Source organism: Anolis carolinensis, chromosome 3 (assembly GCF_035594765.1).
Source record: "Anolis carolinensis isolate JA03-04 chromosome 3, rAnoCar3.1.pri, whole genome shotgun sequence".
NCBI lineage: Eukaryota > Metazoa > Chordata > Lepidosauria > Squamata > Dactyloidae > Anolis > Anolis carolinensis.
In genome coordinates, this window is record NC_085843.1 from 260,536,694 (window position 1) to 260,562,084 (window position 25,391).

At 38.2% G+C, this 25,391-nt stretch overlaps 1 protein-coding gene across 6 annotated transcripts in view; it reads right to left on the reverse strand.

Moving 5' to 3' along the window:
• plch1 (phospholipase C eta 1) overlaps positions 1-25,391 on the reverse strand; it is a 218,679-nt gene that overhangs the window by 168,645 nt on the left and 24,643 nt on the right. For 5 of the 6 annotated variants that reach the window (XM_062976689.1, XM_062976686.1, XM_062976688.1 and 2 more), the window contains exon 2: positions 22,549-22,666. In XM_062976689.1, coding sequence (XP_062832759.1) covers positions 22,549-22,627 — 79 coding nt within the window. In that variant the 5' untranslated portion in view covers positions 22,628-22,666. Of the gene's footprint in view, positions 1-2,568; positions 2,936-22,548; positions 22,667-25,391 lie in introns of those variants that run through there. The other variant, XM_062976687.1, reaches the window with a different exon arrangement.

Here is a 25,391-nt window from a genome sequence, read left to right on the forward strand (position 1 = left end):
CATGTTTTTAGACAGAAAGATGATGAGAAAGGAAGCAACAGAAATCTTTCTTACAGAAAGTCAGAATACTGGTCTATTTAGCCTAGCACTAAGGTGGCTAATGGCTATGTGTTCTGGTTTGCAGAGGTTATTCCTCTATTTAGAGGCATTTTCTGTCTGAAGGGCTGTCCAAGCTAAATGTATTTGAAAGAGAAAGCAGTATAAGAAGGGGATAAGAGCATTGGAGTTACCCATCAATTGTTAGCAATCTCCACAATCACATTCAAAAATTTTCCAAATGATTATAAGTTGTAGTAATTATTTTAAAATGTATTTATCACATGACCTCCATATTCATGGGGGATATGTGCCAAAAAACCCTATGGATACCTAAAACAACAGATAATAAAGCTATATTTTTACTACACTTGGACCAGACATAGTGAAGACATCTGTCCTTGCACTTTGCTACTCTGCTGCTGAATACGCATGCCCAGTGTGGAACACATATCACCATCTTAAAACAGTGGATGTGGCTCTTAATGAGACATGCTGCATTATCACAGGATGTCTACGCCCCACACCACTGGAGAAATTATATTGTTTAGCCGGTATTGCACCACCTGACATCCGCCGAAAGTAGCAGCCTATAATGAAAGGACCAAGACAGTGACATCTCCAGCCCATTCCCTGTTTGGATATCAGCACACCAATGCCTTAAATCAAGAAATAGTTTTCTAAGATCTACAGAGATACTCGCAGCAACACCTCAGCAAGTGAGAGTCCAAAAGTAGCAGGCTAAAACCCAGAATCTCAAGCCATGGTTGATACTGACTGAGAGATTCCCTCCTGAGCACACAGAAGACTGGGTGACTTGGAAGACACCGAACAGACTGCATTCCGGCACCACAAGATGCAGAGCCAACCTTAAGAAATGGGGCCACAAAGTGGAGTTCACGACATGCAAGCGTAGAGAAGAGCAAACCACACACTTTGGGAGAGTTATTTTTTGGAGCATGTCTAGATGAAACTCAAGATATTGAGTCTATACATGAGACATTAATACTATACACATATAATCTAACATAGGAAAATCCATGCCCTATTTTCTCCTCTTTATGGATCATTGCATATCTACCCACTTTATCTGGTTGATTCCTACCAGCGTCAGTTCTTAAGCACTGATATGCAAGTGCTGTAACAGAAGATACCTGCAATAAATATTGATATGTAAAACACATTGTACACCGCTGCACTCTCTGTGGCATCTATTTAGATGCACTGTCTACATGTAAATGGTTAATAGGCACATGCTATTGTGTAAAAGGCAAATGTCTGACCAGGTGATCTCTTCTCAAGTGAGCAGGAGCTTAAGTATGTCAATGCTACATGAAATTGTCAGAATATAAACCATTCCCGCAAAACAAGGGAATTATATGAACTCTGGTGCTTGTCCTTTATATCCAGAATACAATTTGGTTTAAAAAATAAGGGAGGAGACAGGCATACAAAAGAATGGCAGTAAAGTCAAAAAGTTTTGTTTTCAACAGGTATCACCAACACCGTAGAAATGCTGGCTTCCAATGGTCTGTGTTCCTGCCCCCATTACAAGCAATGAGGCACCAGAGTGCTCTGTAATGGAAAAAATGTTTTTGAACTGCATGAGCCGTTTGCATTTATTTATACAGAAGGACCAGTACCTCATCTTACCACACTGAGCACTAATATACATCATACAAACTAAATGAAATGAATTATTGTCAATATCAGCAATGTAGTCTGTTTTAAAACTAAAATAGCCACTTCCCACCAAGCATAAAGAATCCTTCAAAATACCTGGCTGATTGATTCATTACAGCACTCTCTTGACACCCATCTTTATTCAAGATAAGACATAAGTGACTATAAAAACTTGAATGTAAACAATAAAGCAAAGTTTGTGAATATGAGAATCATTCTGGAAATGTTTTCCCCCCAAAATGGGTTAGATCAGATATTCCTGAGTACTGTATTAGCATGGCTTTAATCCCCCTCCCCACAAACACACACACACACACACCTGGAAGTAAATCTCCCTGAATGCAATAATGTTTACTTCTGAGTAGACATATATTCACAGGCTTATATCATAAAAGAGATTACTCTTGGCTTGTGAAAAATGCCAGGGCATTTCCACTACGTTGTATCCCCTTCCTCAGGACCACTCTGGATTCCTAGAGATGCAGAAGGCTGTATCCTGGGGGCAGAAATGCAAAATCACAGATTCTCCCATTTATGAGCAGAAGCACCTTTCCTTACATATTCAAATTCTAAGATCCAACTCCACATCAAATAATATGTTGGGAGAAGGAGACAAATAGTCAGCCCTTACCAATTTACATTATATGGACAATCATCTACAGCCTGCTTCCCATGTTCATTTACACACAAATAGTAACACAGCCCTCATTAAATACAGAATGCAACTTCACCCACAATGATTGAGTCTGAAGTGTGCACATATTTCCTTTATCCAAAAGACTTCTAAAAATCTGCAATGTCTTTATGAAATATACCTATATCATTTCAGTTAAAAATATATATCCTTACCTTTCTCTGGGCTTAAATTTTTATACACTTCAAGGTCTGCCATTAAATTCACGAATGTCACGCATTATTGGCTGATGGAATAATAAATTTTCCCTGAGGTCCACATTTATTCACATCTCCAGAGATAATTTATGTACAATGCAGTCCTCAGAAGTATCCAAGAACTTTGGTGATTCTGCCCATTAGAAAATGTAACAGAGTCTGCATTATCCATAGCATGGATCCAAAAAGGTTATTTTTTAAAAAAAATCCTAAAGATGATGCTGGAAAACTTTGCTCCAGAGCAAAGGAAAAGAAGAATTCCTTGTCTGACAGAGAAGCTGGAAAGCTCTGCTTCATGCAGCTGCTACTGAAGAAATGCAGGACCACTTTTGGTATGAGTGATACAGGCACAGTGCAAAGATTAAAATCCTCAAGGCACGAAATGGGCATGAAGCACAGTGACAAGCCAAAGGCCAAATCTACCACACCTTGAAGAAAAAAATACCACCTTCTGTAATTTTTTTTAAAAAAAGGATGAGTGACGCAGGCTGAATTCTCAAGATGCAAAGAGTAGAATTCCACTTTCCCCTCCTACAAATCTCAGTCTCTCTGGCTGAAGGAATTTGTGAAGTGGAAGGAAGTAGACAGGGCATGTAGCTCACTCTGAGCTCTTCCCAGAGTTTCTGGATGAGAAAGAGTGAACATTGAATGCACCAAGGGCCATGCTGGAAGTGTAATGTGAGCAACACACATATCTCTCAGCATTGTTCATTTCATTGTAGCCCACTTGGCTTTCAAATAAAATCAGTTAGAATCAATTGCATATGTTCACCATAATTTATGCCTAAAGGAGGTTAAGAAATCTGAACATGGCAATCAAAAAAATATGGAAAAGGGCCTTCTTGGTGGCTGCTCCCAGATTCCAGCATTTCCTTCTTGTGTATAGATATACATCAATCAACAAAATAGATATGTTCCTTGCCATTCTTTCTTTAACACAAAGTTTGGCGATAGAAATAAATACAATGTGGATGAAATATGAACAGGTTTATTGTTGCTGTGTGCTTTCAAGACATTTATAATTTATGGCAACTCTAATCAGAGGATTTACTTGTCAAGATTTGTTTGAGGTGGAAGTTTGCCTTTGCGTGCTCAAGGTTGAAAGATTGTAACTTGCCAAATGTCCCCCAGTGGGTTTCCACAGCCAAATGAGGATTCAAACCTTGTTCGCAAGAGAACTGTTCCTTCAACTGTGGATCCCGACTTCAAATGGGGTCCTCTTAGCTCACTGTTGGAATTCTGAAAGATTCGACAAAAGTGTTTTCTGAACATCGGCTGGATTTTAGATGTTTACACAAATCTGTTGTCCATTGTTTACAGTGGACTCTGCAGAAGATAATTCAGCTGTACTTCATAAAAAGAGAGGGGCTTCTTTAGCAAGCCTAGCAAATGCTGATTTATTATCAGTAAAAGTTTGATTTTATATCTGTTTTGTATACCTATATACCTGGGGTTGCATAAAATAATCAGGTTGAAAAGGGTTGTGGGTGGAAATGTTTAAGAAGCCCTGCTCTAGAGCTCTAGTCCAGCACCCAAAGCATTACAACCATGCTAGCTCTCATATTTTCCTAGATCACAGGGGATGCTGGGTATATTGTCTTCCCTTTTCTCTCAGTTTTGCTATTTATATATACTCTGTAAGGTATTCTGGAGGAATTCTCAATGTCAATAGCTTTGAGAGGATGGGGGAAAAGAGAGCCCTGACTTGACATAAAAATGGATTCACTATAGTCTTCGTGAACCTGAATAAGGAAAGGTCTTTATTAAAAATTGTAAAAGACTTCGGCTTGCTTGCTTGCTTGATTTTGCCTTTAATGGGGGTACACTTTACAGTTTTTAATTTTGTATACAATTGTATTACTTTTTAAATTAACTTTTTGCATACATTTATTAGCTGTTTAATTTGTGATTCTTAATATTTATAAACTGCCCTTAGTCCCAGTTCTGGGGGAAAGCTGAAATAATTAGAACATCTACCATCATCCTCAATAACAAAGAATTTCTTCCAAAAAAAATTCTTCCAAATCTTCCAAAAAACCAACGTTTTTTGCACAACTCTAATTGAAATAATAAAACATTAAAACAATTAGAAGCAATTTGAAATGACAGTTTTGAAAAGACAATGAAGCAATTAGCCATTAGTTAATCAGAAAAGATTAACTACTCGCTCAATATCCTCTTGGAAGGAGAGCTCAAGTAGAGTGCTGTAATGTTCTGTTTGGGACCCCGTATTAATTAATGCTTTTTAAAATCAATGTCTTGAACAAAAATGTAGAGGAACTTCCTATCCTATCTGCAAATGCTATAAAGGTAAGGAAGTGTAACCAATCCTTATGGAAAGCCAGGTCACAGTTCAAAAGCTTCTAGACAGGCAGGAACATGAGATCAAAAGCTAGCATGACGGGATTCAACAGAGGTTAAAATGTAAAGAACATTAGCAGGGACATAAAGTTATCCTTACAGAGCCTACTATCTATACAGGTTCTTAACAAAAACAGCAGAGCCATAGATAACCAAGCCCTATAAACCCTTGGTTAGGCCCAACATCTTGAATTAAGTCTAGAAAACAGCTGCCTCACTGATACAATACAGAATACTATACTTTCCTCTCTTAGCCTCTCTCACTTTAAGGCAGTGATTCTCAACCTGTGGGTCACCAGATGTTTGACCTACAACTCCCAGAAATCAGTCAGTTTACTAGCTGTTAGGATTTCTGGGAGTTAAAGGCCAAAACATCTGGGGACCCACAGGTTGAGAACCACTGTTTTTAAGTGAGAGAGGCTAAAAGAAAGTATAATATTCTCTAAAATACATTAAATCCCATTAAATACCATAAGGGAAATCAAAGGCTAGAGATTCTAGAGGAGCAGTTCTCAAAAGCACATTGTTGCACCCTCTGAGTCTGAGAAAAAAGACTGTAGCTTAAGCTTTTGTCAATTGAGTCCACTGCATGAGAAAGAAACTCAAATTCAAAGAATTCTCAAACTTCTTCAGATGATTTTGACTTCAATCCCCAGAAGCCCCAACCAGATTGGCCAATGGTCAGGAAGTTTGGGAACCGAAGGCTAAAGACATCTGGAGGATTAGAATTTGAGAACCACTACTCTAGAATCTTCTGCTCCATTCTTTAACTTTTCTTCTTCTGTTGTATTATTGCCATTGCACTACATCTTGTTGTATCAATGAAGCAATTTTTTTTCTGTAGTTAATTCAAAGTGTTGAATGAATAAGGTGTTGAACTAACGGGCATAGGGCTTTTCTCTCTAAGACTTTATTGCTCTTGTGGGAAGTTGACAATCGAATCATGCTGGATAACCTAAGGTGTTTTCACATGTAAAATACTTTTTAAAAAATTATTTATGGTTTTTCACTTTTGTGAGGGTCCTCTGTCCCTACCAACTTTGAATGTGGAGAGCTAAACTTTATATACTTTCCTCCCCATTCAATTTTTACCATTTTGTTGTAGTTTTCTGTACAATGACAGTTGCTGCCAGAGGTCTAGTAGGGTCACTTCAATGACTTCTACAGAAAGGTTAATCCCCTGGAGTGACCTCCCACCAGCAGCCATCCCAGCAGGAGAGATGAATGGAGAGAGATCAGTCCATGCCACCAGCCCTGCAATTTCTTCTTCTTTGCTCTCCACTGCTTTTTCTTTAGGTGTCATTTCCTTTCAGACTGTAAACCTGTGAGCAGAGACTGTCTTTTACTGTCTGGACATAGTCACTCTGGCAGCATTTTTCATGGAGGAGTGGAGAGAAGAAGGCAACAAATTAAGGCATAAATTATATTTGCTCTGTATCAGAAGCACAAAAAATAAATGAAGAAAACATCCACAGGGTGTTGTCATGGGTATTAAGAAAAGGGGGATATTCTACTTGCTCCTCCCATTAATTCTTCCTTGGCAAAGCCAAGAAAAAGCCAAAGCCCAGCAAACAGCTCCCTTACCAGTCTTTCAATCAAAGTCAGACAAATGTTTACAGAGAGAAGAAAACCCAGGAGGGGTTCATCATGTGCCAACAGCTGTTTGCCAAAACAAAATCGTTTCCTTCCTTCCCTCCCCAGGCATTGACAGGAGTGCCAATAAAGTAGGATCCCTGCTGTCCCCTGAAGACTTGCAGTCTGGGGCAAAGGGGGAAAAGAAGAAAGAAGTCAATTGAAGTATAACAGAGACCGTCATTCAAAGCCATTGTATGCCTTTACTAGAAGTAAGAATCCATCAGAACTATATGGTTGTTTCATTGCCATTTGTACTGTATTATTAAATAGCACTTCTGTCTTCTCAGTCTTCAACTGCCATGGTCTCACATCAAGCCATGGACGAATAATTGAAATACAATGGGTTAACCACCAAGACTGAGAAATGTGGCCCACCAAATGCCACAACAGAAACAACCTAACTCAAGCTGTACAAAATCGTAATCTTACATCTAGTGACAGGCTATTAGTGAACCCAGCAACTGGAAGACCAGGGAATCAATCTTTCCTCCACAGGGGTCTTGATGCAGGTGTTTCTCCCACTCCTATCTCTTAGTTGAGGGATAAAAGGTTCTTTGTCATACATTTTTTAATCTGTATCTAGCTTGAGTTTACCATTTGACTACCTAAGATCCCAAGGTACCAGATCCTGACCGATCTTGGAAGCTAAGCAATCAGCTCTAATTTGTATTTGGATGGGAAACTGCCAATGAACACCAAGTGCTGCAGACTTTAGTTCAGAGAAAGAACTGACAAAACCACCTGTGACAATTACCTGCCTAAGAAAGCTCTGTGAAATGCATATATCAATAAACAACTTGAAGTTACATATACTCATTCAAGCCCTCAAGGTTGTAAACAGCAATATCATCCAATAAGCACACCTGTATCAACATTCCTCTTAAAATCTTTTATGCTTTGGAATTTCAGTAAATGAATAGGAAGAATAAACATGCATATATATATATATATATATATATATATATATATAGAGAGAGAGAGAGAGAGAGAGAGAGAGAGAGAGAGAGAGAGAGAGAGTTAAGTTGCTTCCAACTCTTTGTGACATCTTGGACCAGACCAGCCCACGCCAGAGCTCCCTGTGGGCCATCGCCACCCCCAGCTCCTTCAAAGTCAAGCCAGTCACTTCAAGATGGTCAAGATGGATGGATATATCATGTCATTAACAACATGATATATATTATATTTATTATTTTGTTAACAACAACAAAAATCCAATTTTTGTTAAAAGCACAGAATGTTGCCATCTTCTCCAGAATCATGAAGCATCTTCAATTTGACAACAATGATTAGTAAAGTTTGGATTTATATACAAGACTTGTGGGTATGGTGGCTGACGTTAAAATGCTCTCTGAACTCTCCCCAACCTCAGAGTCACAAGCACTGTTGGGTTGCTATTCCCATTATTCCCAGTCCACAGAGCAGATAATAAAAAATGATGGGAGCTCTCACCAATAACATCTGGGGACCCAAACTGTGAAAAAACTAAAGAGCACCAACCACTATGTAAAATAATACTATGTAACTAAAATTGAAAAATGTTCTATTCTTGGTTTGAAAGTGTTTTCCTGTTTAATTGTTCAGTACACACTCTGAAAGGAATTATTATACTCCAGAAACTTCATTTTTGTGGTGAGGGTAGTACTATTATTTTAATAGTAGGTAAACTGATTGGGATTTCTGAGAGTTGAAATCCAAAACACCTGGAGGGCCAAAGTTTGCCCATGCCTGGTCTAGGCACTTTGTCTGAATTTTTGCTTTATAAAATTATGCCATTTTTAACCTTTCAATGTGCAACAAAATATGTGCAGTTTAATAAACTTTTCAATGTTTCTATAATAGAACCAATTAGGAAATGACATTTATAATCCAGGAACAAAAATTCTGTTACATAATGTAATTATAGCTGACCACCTGTATCCGTGAATTCTCTGCCCATGGAGTCAACAGCCCTTTGAAGGCAACCATGAGGCTGATATGGCCCTCAATGAAAATGAGTTTGACACCCTTGATCTAGATGCTTCAGAAAACAATTCCTGAAATAGTTACTTTCATCTTCCACTAGGATTACAAAAGTTTTTTCATATGCAAACTGGGTAGCTTCAGATGTTATGAGGAACACCAGACAGTCCTCGATGGATTGTCACCTTGTTGTGGTGAGGGGGTTTGCATGTTCCAATGTACCTGTGGACATAACCACCGGAGACATGCACTCCCAGGAGGAGCCACAGAGGAGGTTCCAGACCAAGCATAATCGGAAGGCCTCAACAGTGGATCAGGCGAAAGAAACATTGTACATGTTACAATGGCTGTGAAGGTGGGAAAAGATTGAGAAGCCACCACTGTCATGTTAACCACATCACTGGTTGCCACCCTCACTCTGTGAAGACTGTGTGTTGGTCGGCTGTGCACCGACATCCACACATTAAAAAAACTCACACACAGGGGTCTTCCAAGAACTTGGAGAGTCATCATACTCAGACAACAAGGGATCACCTAAGTAAGTACAACCCCTGTATCTGCAAAACATGATGTTTCACTTATCAAAGGTTTAAATTACTCAATTATTTGTTTATAAACTGTACTCACTTCGCTATACCTCCACTGCTTGCCCCACACTGAAAATAATAGGGTTTGCTATTATCCATGGTTTTACTTATCTGCACAACATTTGGAAGGTTATTCCTTGTGGATATAGGAGCCATAATGTACAGTATATGTATTGTCAAAAGAGAAGAAAGACATTACTGAAAGAGACTAAAAAGACAAACTGGTATCTAATGTGTATATGCTATTATAGACAGATAAATAGATAAAACAAAGTCTGAAAGGATTATTAAGATTTAGCTAAAATACAATATATATCACTATAGTAAAAACAGGATATGACCACATGGCTTCAATCAGATGCTGAGCATTGATGGGCAACGTCAATAGCCACGCCTCTCCCTTCTGAAGTTTTCTTTTTAATCTTGAAATTGGCCTTTGACTATAGCTCTTCAAATAGAAAACTGTCAAAGAGATGGATGTCCTCTCTAAAACAGGAAAAATTGCCAGCCTTAAGAGGCAAAACAAGTACCAGAGATATGCCAACAACGTGTACATATCTCATATACCTTCTAATCTAGACAACTGAGGAAGTATACCTGCTCACTTGTGTTCCTTGAAACACTCAACACTACCTTCTGTTATGAGCAACAAGTGCTGATGCTCTTCCCTAGCCCACATTCTTAACTATTTGTTTCAGACAGACAGACCTGAGAAATCTTTTCCTCCTCCTATTTGCAATTTGTACTTGTATAATTTTTAAAGTAGAGCATGGTGACCATAAATAATGGCAACTAACTGCATAGGAGACAGAAGTTAGGTTATGTTCCCTGTGTGTCCTCTTTCTTCTTTATTCTATGGCAATGGTGTTCAACTTTGGTCCTCTAGGTGTTTGGGACTCCAACTCCCAGAAGCCCAAGCCAATGCTCCTGGGAGCTGAACTCCAAAACACCTGGAGGACCAAAGGTTGGACACTACTGTTCTAGAACATTAAAGTGTTCCATAGTTGTGTGCAATACTGTGTTACATATTCATTAAATGCATAGAACACCCAATTTTATTTGAAGGCATGCCAGCTCAAGCTTGGGTTTTTGTTTGGCAGTATTTGGATGCTGGATTTGTGTCTGACTCTTTGGTCATTCTGGACAAGTTAGCCTGGCTGCCACTAACCTTGTTCAGCTGCTTGCCTTGCAGCCTTATTTCCTTGACTGGTTGACTGCATCCCACTTGTTCTTCCACCCAACATCCTGCATATACTCCTATCACCTTGGATTGTGATCTTAAGTCTCCTGATTATCCAAATTGGATTGGCCTGCAGGAAGGGTTTGATAATGTACTGTACAGCATCTCCAACCCTGCTCAAACCTCTGCCTCTAGGCTTGGCTACCTTAACCAATCCTTTATCCTGCTCCAGTTTCATTTGGAAAGGTAGATTTCAGGGACTGGAGTAACAAAACCATAATTTTACTTTCACGGTGTATTAATTTGTACAGACACCTAAACAATCCTACTAAGAGCTTGAAAGGTATTAAAAGCTACACATGCCATTATGCACATAGAGAAAGGATGGCAGCATTTATTCATTTTGAAAAGAAAACAAAGAAACCAACATAGTAGCCAAGAACTGACATGGAAGGTTTGTGTCAAATCCCCAGAACTGTCAGTCACTCTTGCTTAAAACAGCTACACACATTTGAAGGAAGCTTCTGTTAGGATAATTATATCATTCAGATAGTGAATCCAAATAAATACAAGAATATAAAAAGCAATGCTTTCTTGCAACACTTGCTAAGCAAACAGATCTGCCTTATGTATATGTTGAGCCTGAGCTATCTTAGTCCTCCCAAGTCTGCATCCTGTCAGCTTTACTTCTTGTCAACTGTAAAGAGCAAGCCACTCAATGGAAAACCTAACCAAGCAACCAATAATGACTTTAAAGGGAAAATATTTTAAAAGCATATTCCTTCTGGATAACTGAGGTTGCTGTTCACATATACAGTATCACTAGTTCTGGGATGATGTTTCAGTGACACAGAAGCTGCCAATCTCATTAAATACACAGGAGATGCTAGAAGAAGGCAAATGCTAAATCTTACAAAAAAGAAAAATCCTTGGAGCTAGGGCTTTCTTATGGTTATATCTAGCAGAGACAGGATTAGCATAGATGCACAAAGAATTATCAATTAGGTTTTGGAATGAAAAGCCACAAAACCATCCAAGAATCCTCAAGGTAGAAAATGTTTTGCACACAACAGCATCCTCATTAGTATAAATAAAATGTGGCTGCAGGAGTCAACCTGGTGTAATGTTGGACTACAAACCCTGGAGATCAGGGTTCAAATCTCTATGCAAGCATAGAGACCTACTGAGTAACTTTGGTCAAATCGGCCTAAAAGAAGGGCAATGACAAACCTCTCACCTTTCCAAGAAAACTTTGTGATATGGGCCACCATAAGTCTGAATTGACTTGAAGCATGCCACAGTCTGGGAGAAATTTAATATAATGTTACAAAACATATGCACACAAAAGATCCTGAGGTATCTTCACAAACATTAGCACTCTTGAGTGGGTTAATGATTAGAAGTGATCAACAACTCTCACAGCAAATGTAACAAAAGTATTACAGACCTTAGGAATTAAGACAGAGAAACCATCCTCATTGCTTTACAAGAGGCTTGTTAATAGGTATTTGCATGCCCCATTATGTTGTTGTTGTTGTTGTTTTGTTTTTTGCAGCAATCAGAGCCAAGCAACACTATGAATGACATTTTTGTTCATTAGTTTTGCCACTAAAAGGAAAAACTGTACAAACAGTGTTATACATGGTATATAATTATGCTGTCTGGGAGAGTCTGGAAGTTGTAATCCAAAACCTAAATACAATTCATAGTTCCAACTAAACAGACCCAGTGAACCAATGAACCTGCATTAAGTGTTGACTTAGCAACTTTCCATTAACCCAATAGATCTACTCTGATTGGGACTAACTATAGTATTATAATAATCATTACAATACAGTCCTTCTCCCCTTAATCATACATAAGCCACATGAAAGGTACATCTGCTTCTCTCAAATCCTGTATATGAACACCAGAGTGTTTGAGGAGCATAGGAGGATCTAATGTCTCTTTTGCTGATATACAGTGAGTTTCCAAAGCTCCTAATAGGTTGCATTATAATGATGATAAGAAGCTGTTAAAGGGCACTAGAGAAATACACGGAGGATTGACTATTTGGTGATGGCTATTAGTCATGATTATGATATATTCATGCTATGATCAGACATACCAGTTGCCAGAGAACATATGTGGGGCTACTGTATTACAACTGGGGCTTCTCACTGACAACCAATAGGCTATTGTGGGAAGAGAGTTCTATATTTGATAGAACTTGATTTTGAATCACCAAAACTCTTATGTTCTAAGCTTCTGTGATCTCTAATGAGGTTTCACAAGTTATGAACTGCCTTCATGCTAAATGCCTAGGGGCACTCGACACAGAAATATTTCTGGATCCTAGAAACAATTCTCAATTGCATTTGAGATGCAAGTAGCATTTATTTTAGGCGAAACTAATAGAACATAAGAAGTCAAAACAATGGTCCAACTCTTAATCCTTATTGCCCTCTCCACCTGCTAGAATGTCATGTTATAAAGGGGTGAAAAAGATAGGACATTACAAGGGACTGTTTAATTTGAATACAGATATTTGCAGTTTATTTAACAGGTTGCGGCAAAACACTGTTGAAAACAAGAAATTGCCAAAATGTAGAACCCAGTCTTTTTTTTTTAGCTTTTAAATGTATTTTGGTACCAAAAAAGGGCAAACACTTTAATCCTTGACCACAGAAATAAATGGGAGGTTGTGGAAACCTGAAAAAAAGGCCAAAAGCACAGACCATGTTTGAAATGTATGGATTCTGGCATTAAATGGAAAAGGACTAAAGAACACATCATTAAAAAGCTAACACTAAAAATGGGCAAAACGTATCATTTCCCTTTACAAATTTAGCACCAAAACATTACAATATATTAAAAACATTGACTACAAAAATGGCTTGGATTATCCAGAGGCTTGGATAAGCGAGGCTTGGATAAGTGAGACTCTACTGTGTGATATATATATATATATATATATATACACACACACACACACACACACACACATATATATATACACGCACACACACATTTTACTTGAGAGAGCACTTGTCTAGGAATCTCTCGGTCTTTCAAGACTCTGTGGTCAACTTCCACTGAAAGCTGACTATAAAATCATACTGGAGAAGCTACAAATGTCTACAATAGTGTTATCTCTAGGAATCTCTAGGTGCTTTAGCACAACTTATAGTGGAAGGTGACCATAGAGTTGCACTGGTGAACCTAGAGATTCCTAGAGAAAACATATTAATCAAATATGTGAATAATTGAATTTGCAGAAGTTTAACCCACAAATGTGGAGGGCCAACTATAGAGCAGTCAAAGTGGCTCTAGGACAGACATGGGCAAACTTCAGCTCTCCAAGTGTTTCGGACTTCAACCGAAGTCATGCAAGTTGAAGTCCAAAACACCTGGAGAGCTGAAGTTTGCCCATGCCTACTCTAGGGTCAAAGTGACTACTTTATATCATTAAATCATTTGCAAAATAGGAAGATTCTATTCCTGCTCAAGAGGAAAGTATTTTTCCTATCATTATGAAATCCGGTGTAGGGAATCTCCTATGCAAGGTAGAATAAGCTTTCCTGATACATGGAATATACAGTGCTTTGGAAATGCTGCCATAGTTGGGTTGAGAACGAATTTTGTTTCCAACTATTTTACACAGCCAAATTAACTCTTACGTTCTAAGCTTCTGTGATCCCAAATGAGGGTTCACAAGTTACTGAGCTGCCTTCATGTTAAATGCCCAGGGGCACTCAACCCAGAAATATTCTGGAGGGCAAAATCATTTTAACAATGCAGGCATTCAGTGGGGTGTGTCTTTCTCTGAATGAGAAAATTATTTGCTTCTAATATCACCTTGATCCAGGTTTGTAAGAACCTCAACTCTTAACCTTGATGTTCTGTGGTATATTCCAGGATTTTTATTATAGTTTCAGTGATTCAACAATGGAGCACTACCAAGCTGAGCAACTGAGTGTATAAATCTGCTATTCCACTATCACAAGAGTGAGCAAAGTATAACCCATGTCTCACATACAGACCTCAGGGTTGTTTTTGCAGCTAATCAAACCACTTGGACAGCCCTCTGCTGAAATTTAGCTCTCCACCAGTGTTATTCCTTCTTCTGTATACATAGAGGTGGTAGTTCTTCAATAAAATGGAGTGTGATAGCCCTTAAATCCCTCAGATTTCAATAGATGAGGCTGAAAATTGTTTCACTTCAGCAATTGGAGATTTCCTTTTCCTTCTTTAATCGAAAAGAAATATTCTTGACAGACAAGCATCAACTCAAATGACTTCATACAAACTGAGTACTGTTCTTTTTGCAGTTAAATATGTATGACATTTCTTACTGCAGGGCATCAGTGTCTCTCTGGGGTACCAGACAACATCAGCTATAGCCCAAGTGCTGGTGATCTGAAATCTCTAACATAAGCTGATCAGAATATTAATATCATGCAAATAGAGCCATTAACGTTCTTTTCTAATAACATTAGAAAAGGACAAGGAATCCTCGGGCAGTTCTTGAGTCATAAAATGCTCACACTTAACATGCACAGAGCGGTTTATTTATTTATTCCTTTTTCAGATAGGGTTTCATGTAAAAAGATTTTGCTTCCTACATTCATCTCAAGATGCCTGCTGGCCTCTGCTGGCTATATTCGGAAGCATCCATTCCTGAAAACTTAGAAAATGTTACCTGCTGAGAAGAACTGAAATTTCAAATGAGTGGCTTTGAGAGATGGCGTAAAAAGCACTATTACTGATTGTCCCTTGCACTGACATTGATTGGTGGCTGGAAAACTGTACGCTTTAAGTTGCAGGTGTCTTCCAAGGCTGTTTTTGCAATCCACAGCCACTCCAGACTCCTGAAATGGTTTTTCTCTTTGCCCAGAAGTGAAAGGATGAATTTCCTGAAAGAACACAGGACTGCCAATTCACCACTTAGACAGTCCCTGAAGAGAAAAAAATCTCAAACTTATCACAGTTAACATTTTTACTCTAGATGACAGAAAGGATCATAGTTTTAAAAAGCACTTGCTTGGAATGCAGAAAGTCAAGCTACAACCTAACTGTACCTACAGTTAACACTATCAGGTATGAAATGATAGGAAATATTTCTGGCTCTGATATAACAATCAGAATAGAGCTTAATGGATCACAGTATTACTGAAAATGGTGGCCATTGGCTGGCAATCCGTGGCATTTCCAGAAAAGAAACAAACACAGGCAGAAATGTACTACAGGTCCATAGAACACTAAGGGAAAAAATAATTGCCAGTCTCCCATATTTGGGAGCCTAAAAAATACTGATGCACCAAATCGTAACCACCTTCACCTAGGATATGACTGCAACGTGTTTAATAGTTTGAGAATAAGCTCTGGGGATTTGCTCCAAGAAGCATAGTGATAGTTTATAGTACACCCTCCACAGCTGCAGAGATTAGCAGCACAAGACCCCACAAAAGTGGAAAAAACAAGATAAAAAGGAGTCTGTAAGCTGCTTTGAGTCCCCTACAAAGTGAGAAAGGTGGGTATGAATGAAGTAAATAAATATAATTTCTTTAAAACATGAGAGAAAGTCCACCTGTCTTGGAATCTCTAGGTCCTCCTGGGCAGATCTATGGTCAACATGATGAATGGGGCTAAAGCCAGTAATGGACAGAAGTCAAACAGAAAACCCAGAGATTGCATCCCATACATACATACATATATACATACAGACACACAGACACAGACACAGACACACACACACACACACACACACACAGACCTATCATCCCCTTGTCTCAAATGACAGTTTGCAGAGAACTTTTGAAATTAAAGCCACAAGACAAGCACCATATTCAGACAAAGGTTAGCTACCTTTGTCTGAATATCTCTCCCCTTATCCCACTTTTCCCTGCTCCTTTACATCTTAAAAGGACTACAAGACAAGGAAATTAATATCTGGAGAAATAATAATATGGCACAATTGAAATTGTCCCTCTTTAGGTTCTTCTGAAGCTATACCAGGAAGTTTCTTTAAAAAAGAAACACAAACATGTTGTTTTTCTTGATCAGTAGATTTCTAGAAAACTAGAACTGCTACCGTATAGTTTGCTGTATTGAACAACAACAATACACTCAAATTGCAGCAGCAGGAAAGGTTTCTACTTAAGTATTTCATTTTTAATAAATAAAATTACAGATTCTAATCATTACTACCTCTAGGATGTTCGACTCCATACCCACACCTTAGTGAACACCGTGTTTCCAAGATGATAAGAAAGAGAATTAATTCATGCTAATTGTAATTCTAACTGCTTGAGATGAAAAACTGGATATTGGTTTTTCAGTTCTCTTCACATTAGCACCAAAATTAGCATTGAAGTAGGTATCTTATGTACAAGACAAAAGGGGGGCAGGCATGTGGAAATGAAAATGAATACAAATAAGCTATCCCTTACTTCGAAAAGAAATGCTACCATTGAAGAATGGGAGCACTGTTGGTAATACCAAATACAGTCTCACTCTTCATATATATAAAATATCAAAGTCCCCATCCAGCTAATACAGTTTTGTAGACCAAAGGCTCTTCCAGACTGCTCTAAAAAGCCTGAGTTCTTTGGATTTTATTCAATATTCATATCATGGATGTACTATAACAGTAAGAAAGAACAAAAAAGTGAAGATGACAGGAGACTTTTTTTTGTTCCAATGTATCTCCAAATTAAAAAGAAATCCACTTGAAGTTTGAAATAAAATGTTGCAGCTGGTTTTGGGAATTGCCACCGTACAATCCAGGGTGACTGGATTATGGTTTGAGTGGGGGTTTTTTTAAACCAGTATAAACTAGTATAACTTCCCAACACATTAGCCAAATCAGGAGTAGTTCCAATGAGTTGTTTAGTTGTCCTATATAACACCATTTTATAATAATAATAATAATAATAATAATAATAATAATAATAATAATAATAATAATGCTTTATTTGTAGCCCGCCCTATCTACCCAGGAGGACTCACAACATAATAATGGCAAACACTCAATGCCAGTATAAAACAAGAAAAATATAAATATAAAAAAAGTTCAAGGTTTCAGGGTGTCCAAGGAAGGCATTCAACAAAAGCAGAATACCCATTGAGTTTTTTTCATTCGTGTAACTACCTCACCCAACCCCCTTGAGTGACCAAGGCTTTGGGTAGCAAAAATGACAATCCCTCTGGAGAAATGGACTGAGGCCACTGTAGAAATTAATCAAGAGAGCAAAATGAAGTACTGTACCAAAGTTGAGAAAAAAGTTATCCTTTGTAGACTACAATTCCCAAAATTCCCTAACCAGTATGGCTGGGGATTTTGGGAACTGTAATGCCAAAAACCTTCCTAACTCTGCAAAGAACAAGTAGTTCAAAACTTTTTTTTTCCACTTCATCAACACTGACCTTCTTTGGGAGCTAAACACTGGTTACTAGGAAGACCCAAACACATAAAGAGTATGCCAGATTTCCATTTCCTAATAGTTTCTAGCAACTTTCCTATTTACCATATATACTTGAGTATAAGCCGACCCAAATATAAGTTGAGCCACCTAATTTTACCACAAAAAACTGGGAAAACGTATTAACTCAAGTATAAGACAGGAGTGAGAAATGCAGCTGCTACTGGCAAATTTTACAAATAAAAACAAAAACAGATACCAATAAAATTACATTAATTGAGGCATCAATAGGTTAAATGTTTTTGAATATTTACATAAAAATGTAATTTAAGATAAGACTGTCCAACTCAGACTACCTATGTACTTGAGTATAAGCCGACCTGAATATAAGCCGACCAGGACCCTCACTCAAGTATAAGCTGGACCTATAGACTACAGGGCCTATAGATTGTGAAATCAGTTAGCATGAGGGAGGCAGCAAGCACCCAGTCCATGTCACTCAGTTCCTTCTATGACTTAGTGGGATTTTGAGCCTGGATCTCCCAAACAGCATCCCTTTACTACACTGCTTCCCACAATGAATAAAGGGGTTTTATCCCATAGTTGGGGTAAAATCATGTTTCTCAGTGGAAAAAGGAGTGGCACACAATCCCCTCTAGCTTTAAGGCAGAACAACTGTGGTTGATGTTTGCCTCTGGGGCCTGCAAGGATTGCCAAAAGTTAGGGAGGTGGCAGACACATCTGGAAATCTTCCTCTAGTTTTAAAAAATTGGCTATTTCTGATGTTAAACAGTGTGGCAAGAGTTGCTGCAATCTCTTGAAAATGATGAGTTGCTGTTTGCTAGACAAGGAGAGTCCAAGGAGTGTGGAGCAGTCAAGGGCTGCCAAAACAGCCTACATGTTCTTCATACATTTCTCAGCCCTGTTTTAAGTCAAAGGGAGAAACTCTGCATTGCCAGCCAGGCCTAGTCGGCAAAAAGTTTGGGCAACTTTGAGGTCCAGTGTGAGGAGCCCTCCCAATCCTCCATCCATGGAAAAGTGAGTTATAACAGTTAAAACAAGGTGCTGAAATGCCATTTCACAACTTTTTAATTGTTATTTTGATAGCTGCAAAACTGAGCCTGACTTGTGTTTAATAATGTGTGAAAACACAGAAATCTAATTACACTGTATACAATTTCTTACAGCTGAACATGATAGACAGAAATAAACAAAACGTCTTCATTTTAAATCCTTTGCTGCCCTCTAGTGTACAACACCAGCACACAATGCCCAAATCATAGTCGACTAGTCGTCCTCCTTTTTGTTTCCATTTATGACTTAACACAATTTAAGGGCACACCACCTATCATAGTGTTTTCTCGGGCTGAGAGTATGTGACTTTTCTTAACAGGGTCCAAAAGTCTTTATTTTTTACAGAGATCAAAACTTTTCAGCTTAAAACTGTCTGTATTTTATTAGCTCCATTATTCTACTCCACTCTGCAATTTATGAAAATGTATCCCTGCGTTAATTCACAGGGATATCATCAGAAGAACCAGCAAGTACCAAGTTACATTCCTGGCATTTTTACATGCCTGTAGGTCAACCCCAACTTCAGAAAGTCTCTTAAAGGGCTTTCTTTCCAAACTTTCCGTAAAAGAAATTGGCCACAGCCTTTCTCTTATGCTGACAAAATGTGACTTAGCTGCAGTGGGTTAACATGGCCCAGCAGGAATTTGAGGCAGAGACCCATTCACATTATGCAATTATTATTCCAGTTTAACTAACATGTTACTGTCTTATGAAATCCTGTGATTTGGAGTTTCATGAGGCATCAGAGTGCTTTGACTGAAAATGCTAAATTGCAAATTACAAGGATCCATAGGATGGAATCATGGCTTAGTGGGATTAATGGAATAATAGTGCTACAACTGCATAATGTGAACGGGCCCAGAATTCTACTCCAGCAGTCAAACCACTACAACATGTTGGTCATTGTTAACTTTTTAGTGATGTACATTGAAAGTTTCAGAGTAACAATCTGGCACTAGGATAAGAAATCAAAGAAAGTGTTTTATCAAAAGTTTTAGATACTTTCTTTTTCCAAAAACATTTACTTTGATTTCTCCATTTGATATAAAAGGCGTTTTACTATGACATTGTATTTAATGGAACTTGAGTATCCACACATTTTGGTATCCTTGGGGGAGATGGGGCCAAAGTAACCCAAAGCCACACTTTACATTACCTTTGCGTAATTTGTAATTACTTTTTAAAAATAAAAGCTAATGTTCCACACTTTGTATGCCTTTATGAACAATAGTCTTATGCAGAGCCAGTAGACTAGCAAAAACAGGGCCAAACTCATGGCCCAATATAATTACAGCAATCAAACTCATTACATATACTGGGGTTTCAAAGGGAGTCCAGCTCAAGGTTCTCTGGTTCCCTAAAGCTAAAACCACTAAGTAAGAAAGAAAGAGTACATATCCAATTACAGATTGAATGCATTTATTATTTTGGAGCGCCTATATCTGCCTGAAAAGAAGAAAAGCCAGGCCACTACTAAGACCTTAGACAGTTTGTTTCTATTGTGCTTTGTCTTCTTAGATTGCATGCCTAAGAGCATTTTCCTCAGCCATGTGAACTGCTTTGAGAACCTTTCCACTTGTAGATCTAAATATGACACAGGCAGACTGATGTACATATACACTCATTGGCCTGAATGTAAATAAGATCTAATGTGAACCAACTGAATGGGTTGTTAAATGCTGAGTGAACATTTCTGTGCATCCCATCGATTGACCTCTCATGCCATCACCAACAGGAGTCGGGGGACATGAGAGAAACCTCCCCGCAGGATCATGACACGTCCGGGTGTCCCCTGGGCAACGTCTTTGTAGACAGCAGATTCTCTCACAATCAGAAGCAACTTACAACATGCAACCAACCAACCAAACAAACCAAGAGACCTTTTCAGGACTAAGTATAATAAATTTGTGTTCTCACATACATTGTAACTTGTACTCTCGGTTTGCTTCTGTTGCGATAAATAAAAATAAACCAACAGGACTCAAGCCAAAAGTGTGTGTGGTCTATATGTGTAGCATGTTATAGTGAGATGTAAACACAATCAATCACAAATGTTGTTGGAATATATTGCCTTTTCCTTTGAATCTTAAAGATGTTCAAGAAGTATGCTTTTATTCTTTTAATATATCAACCATTTAAATATATTTCTATTCATATTAATAGGATGTATTTAAATCAGATTAAATGAATAATCTTTTATTATAAAATATTAAATATATTTTGGTATCTTAAATATATATGAGGGTATCCCATTAACATATATGCACTGTAGTGAAATAGAACACAGGGAACATCAGTTTCCACAGCTGGCTGTCGATCTGTTTCCAAGCACAATACAAAGTGCAGGTTATGACCTGTAAAGCCCAAAACAGTTCAGTCTTAAGCTGTCTGAACTACCGCCTCTTCCCATATGCATCTGCCAAGCTTTAAAAGCTACAAGTGAGGAATTTCTCTTTATCTCAGTGCCTTCTGACACACAGTTGATGGAAACATGGCAGTAGGTCTTCTCTGTGTCTGCTCCCACATTAGAACTCCTTCTCCTTAGGGAAGTTAGGATGCTCCTCCTCTGTTCTTTTTTGACTGTTCTATGAAAGAACTAGATTAAGATCCTGAAGTGTGTGTGTGTGTGTGTGTGTGTGTGCGCGTGATAAGACACACACACACACATATATAAATTGCCATCAGCCTATGGTAGTATTCAAACTGCTCAAACTGAAGCCCATCTTGATCAGCCTATTGCTAGCCCATGCCACTTTCCATGTGCTCATATGTAAATCCATCCTGTCTTACATCCATATGACCTGCCTTCCCAAAATACACACTTTAGCATGCAAATTTGCATATAATTATGAATATATGTTTTTCACTTAGCTTCCTTAAAATGTTTTTTTTATAAAATGTGTGTATATATGCATACATGTAGATTTTATCTCACATATAAAATTGTGAGACAAACTGTGTGGACAACAATGCAGAATTCAGAGAATTGTGAAATGGGAAGGATAACATTCTGATCTAGACTTTGGTTCCAAAATCAGAAAATCAAAGAGATGGAAGGAATCTCAAGGGTCACCTACTCAATTCCCCCATCATGCAAGAAAATACAAATAATATTTTTTCTCAGAGATAACTATCAAAATTATTTATTTATTTATTTACAGTATTTATATTCCACCCTTCTCACCCCAAAGGGGACTCAGGGCGGATCACATTACACATATAAGGCAAACATTCAATGCCTTAACATAGAACAAAGACAAGACAAACATGGGGCTCCGAGCTGGCCTCGAACTCATGACCTCTTGGTCAGAGTGATTTGTTGCAGCTGGTTCCTCAACAGCCTGTGCCACAGCCCGGCCCAAAACCCTTTTTTTATTTCCAAAGAACAGGCCACCATCCTTCATAGAATATTCCAACTGTCCAACAGTTCGCCCAGTAAAGACATTTTCCCTATTGCTTAGGTGGAATTGTTTTTCTTATAATTTGAGAAGTGTTAACCAAAGGGAATTCACAAAACTCAAAAACATCAAGACACACAAAACTGATTTTGCTTTCCTCCTAATTTCTGTATTAACTGAAAACAAATGAGTGAGCAACAAATTCATATAACAAAGTCCAGCATAACCCGTATTTCTGTGGATGGAAAAGTATCATTAGTTTGTGTAACTTCTTCCATGCTCATATGTAGATAAGAAACGGGAGGCAACAGAAATGGAAAGAGATACCGCATACACCTTACCATGAAAGACACTGTTGTCCACCAAAAAGTGCCTGCAATACTGCAGGCACCTTCTCTTATCCAGGTTCCAGTAACTCATGGTCAGGAGGCTGTCTGCTCAGCATCAACGAGAAGTATCCTGCAACATTAAGGAGGAAATTAAGTGTTGGCAAAAGAAATGTGATTGTGAAGAACAATTTAGAGATATTAGTCATAAGAAAGAAAACATCTCAGGACACTGTTTATACTACTGAACTGAGACCTGATGTTTCTCAACTGATGGAGGAGTATCATTTGTTCAAATAAGCGAAAATGACATATTTGTTTCACACTAAGGAAGATGAATGTAAGAAGACTGTGCTGGGTAAATTTGTTTTCAACATACACTAATTAGGCGTAGAATTTGAACCTTCATGGTACATGGTGAATGTTAGGATGCATCTGCACTGTAGAATTAATGCAGTTTGACATCACTTTGACTGCCATGGCTCAATGCTATAGAATCATGGGAACTGTAGTTTGGTTGAGACACCAGCACTGTTTTGCAGACGTTACAGATCATGTAAAACTACAACTCCCATAATTCCACAGCACTGAACCATGACATTTGTTCTACAATAGTGTTTTCGTTGTGAAACTTCTTTTGCCAAACCTCTTAAACCTCTTAAGTAGACAACATCAAGATCCACTAGATCAGTGGTTCTCATCCTGTGGATCCCTAGGTGCTTTGGCCTACAACTCCCAGAAATCCCAGACAATTTATGTGACGGCGCGAGTGGCGCCATCTATATGTGGAACTGTAAGTTGTAAGATTTGAATTGTTCTATCATGCCTGATTTTGCTTTTACCCTGTAAATGTAGTTGGATTGATTGGTTATTTGTAGCTGTCAATCAATGTTGTTTGCACCTGTTATATTGCTCACTCAGCTCAATTGTTTGACTTCACCCTTTCCTGGAGTGGGTCAGTGTTTCCTTTTTCATTCCACCATCAAGCTCTCTATCAGATGGACGTGAGAGAGAGACTTGGCTCTAAAAGCCCTTGATTAAGTTACCTCTCAGCACCAATTCTGAGGTTCTTACCCTTGAGACTTACGCTTCATGTTCAGGGCCAACCTGAATGACGTTGAGGAGTCTCAAGCGCCTTCAAATCAGTCCTTTGGCAACAGAGGAAGACTGTGTCTTCAAACATAGGCCATTTGGACTGAGGCTGAGGCTTGCTCCAGCATTCACAGCCATTGAGAAAGAGGGACCTGGAAAAGCTTCTCAGCTACAGAGCTCCTTGGACTTAAAACAACCAAAGACTGTAATGTATATTTTCCTTTACTCCTTTGAAACTTCCCTCTTATTGGCATAACCTTTTGTGAACAATAAAACCAGTTTTGAGTTATCTACAGTGTTTTGGTCCTTGGGAGTTCCAGTTTCCCTAAAGGAGGGCAAGAAGCAATCCCCTGGGGAAAGATGTCACGTCCATGCCTCTTTCGTTAAGAGTTATAGCCCCAGGCGCAACGGCACAATTTACCAGCTGTTAGGATTTATGGGAGTTGAAGGCCAAAACATATGGGGACCCACAAGTTGAGAACCATTGTGCTAGATCAAATTAGAATTTAGATGGCATTAATATAATGTTGAGTACAAAACTATAGCTTTCTTGACCTAGCTTTCTAAGCATTTGCTTTGTACAACATGCACAATATAAGAGGAATTCAAAAATCAGGTTGTGTGCACTGAAAGGTTTTAAAAGAAGCCAAGATAAGGACTTCAATACATAATATATAGTGCTTCATACAAATTCTCAATTTCCAGACATCTCAGGTATTTAGTTAACTAATAATTCAAATGACAATATGTGACAAATATATTTACAAGGAAAGTATAGTGAAATAGCCATACAAGACTGTGGTTGCCAGCGTTGAGACTGGACTTGCTTTACAAAACTCCTTACAGAAACAATTAGTTTTTCAGAGCCTATTACATTTCTACCATTTGTCTGTTGTTCTCTTGTAACAGCTGCAAACAACTGTAACTACTGTTTAACTGTAACTCACTAAGAAGCAGATCATTAGATTTCTCTTCACAATGCATCCATTGTTTACTTCATTGTATTTCATTAATTTCTGAAGACTCAACCCATCCTTTCAAAAGCCATCTCAGTGAAACCAGAGCCTTTCAAGAGTTAAAATTTCCAAAGATACACATAAAGTACATCGTTTTCTCCTTGTGGAGAGAAAATGCGGGGTATAAATAAACATAATAATAATAAACTTAAGCTGCCACCATATTCTTTCAAAAGAAAAGCCTGTCCAGAAACGGATGCTAAGACAAAAAGAAACACATGAGAAGCGTAGAACTAATTCAGTTCAACATCACTTTAACTGCCATGGCTCAGTACTAAGGACTTCTGGGAGTTTGGTAAGGCACCAGCACTCTTTGGGAGATAATGTTAAACATCTTGGAAACTACAACTCATGATTCCATGATATTGAGCCACGGCTATTAAAGTGAACCTGCGTTAATTCTACAGTATAGGTCCGTCCTGAATCTTTAGCACACAAAGCATGTGTTCTGCCACTGAGTTATGGATGTTCCTCATGACAATAGTTTCAAGAAATCAAGAATTATCAATCATATCGAGTGGGCATCTAGAGCAAACTGAAATAAATCAATTTCAGGTTTTCAAATTCATAAACTTTACAGGGAATCCACAAACCCCTTCTGTTTCCAGGCACAATTCCAAGTTTATTATCTGATTGTTGCAAAAGTCTTTTTAAAATGTGAGTAGAAGCTTTTATTTTAATTCCCAAAGCTGTATTCTGAAGGTTATTAAATTGCTGTAAATTAGTGTTGTTTTTAATAGCTTAGCTTAT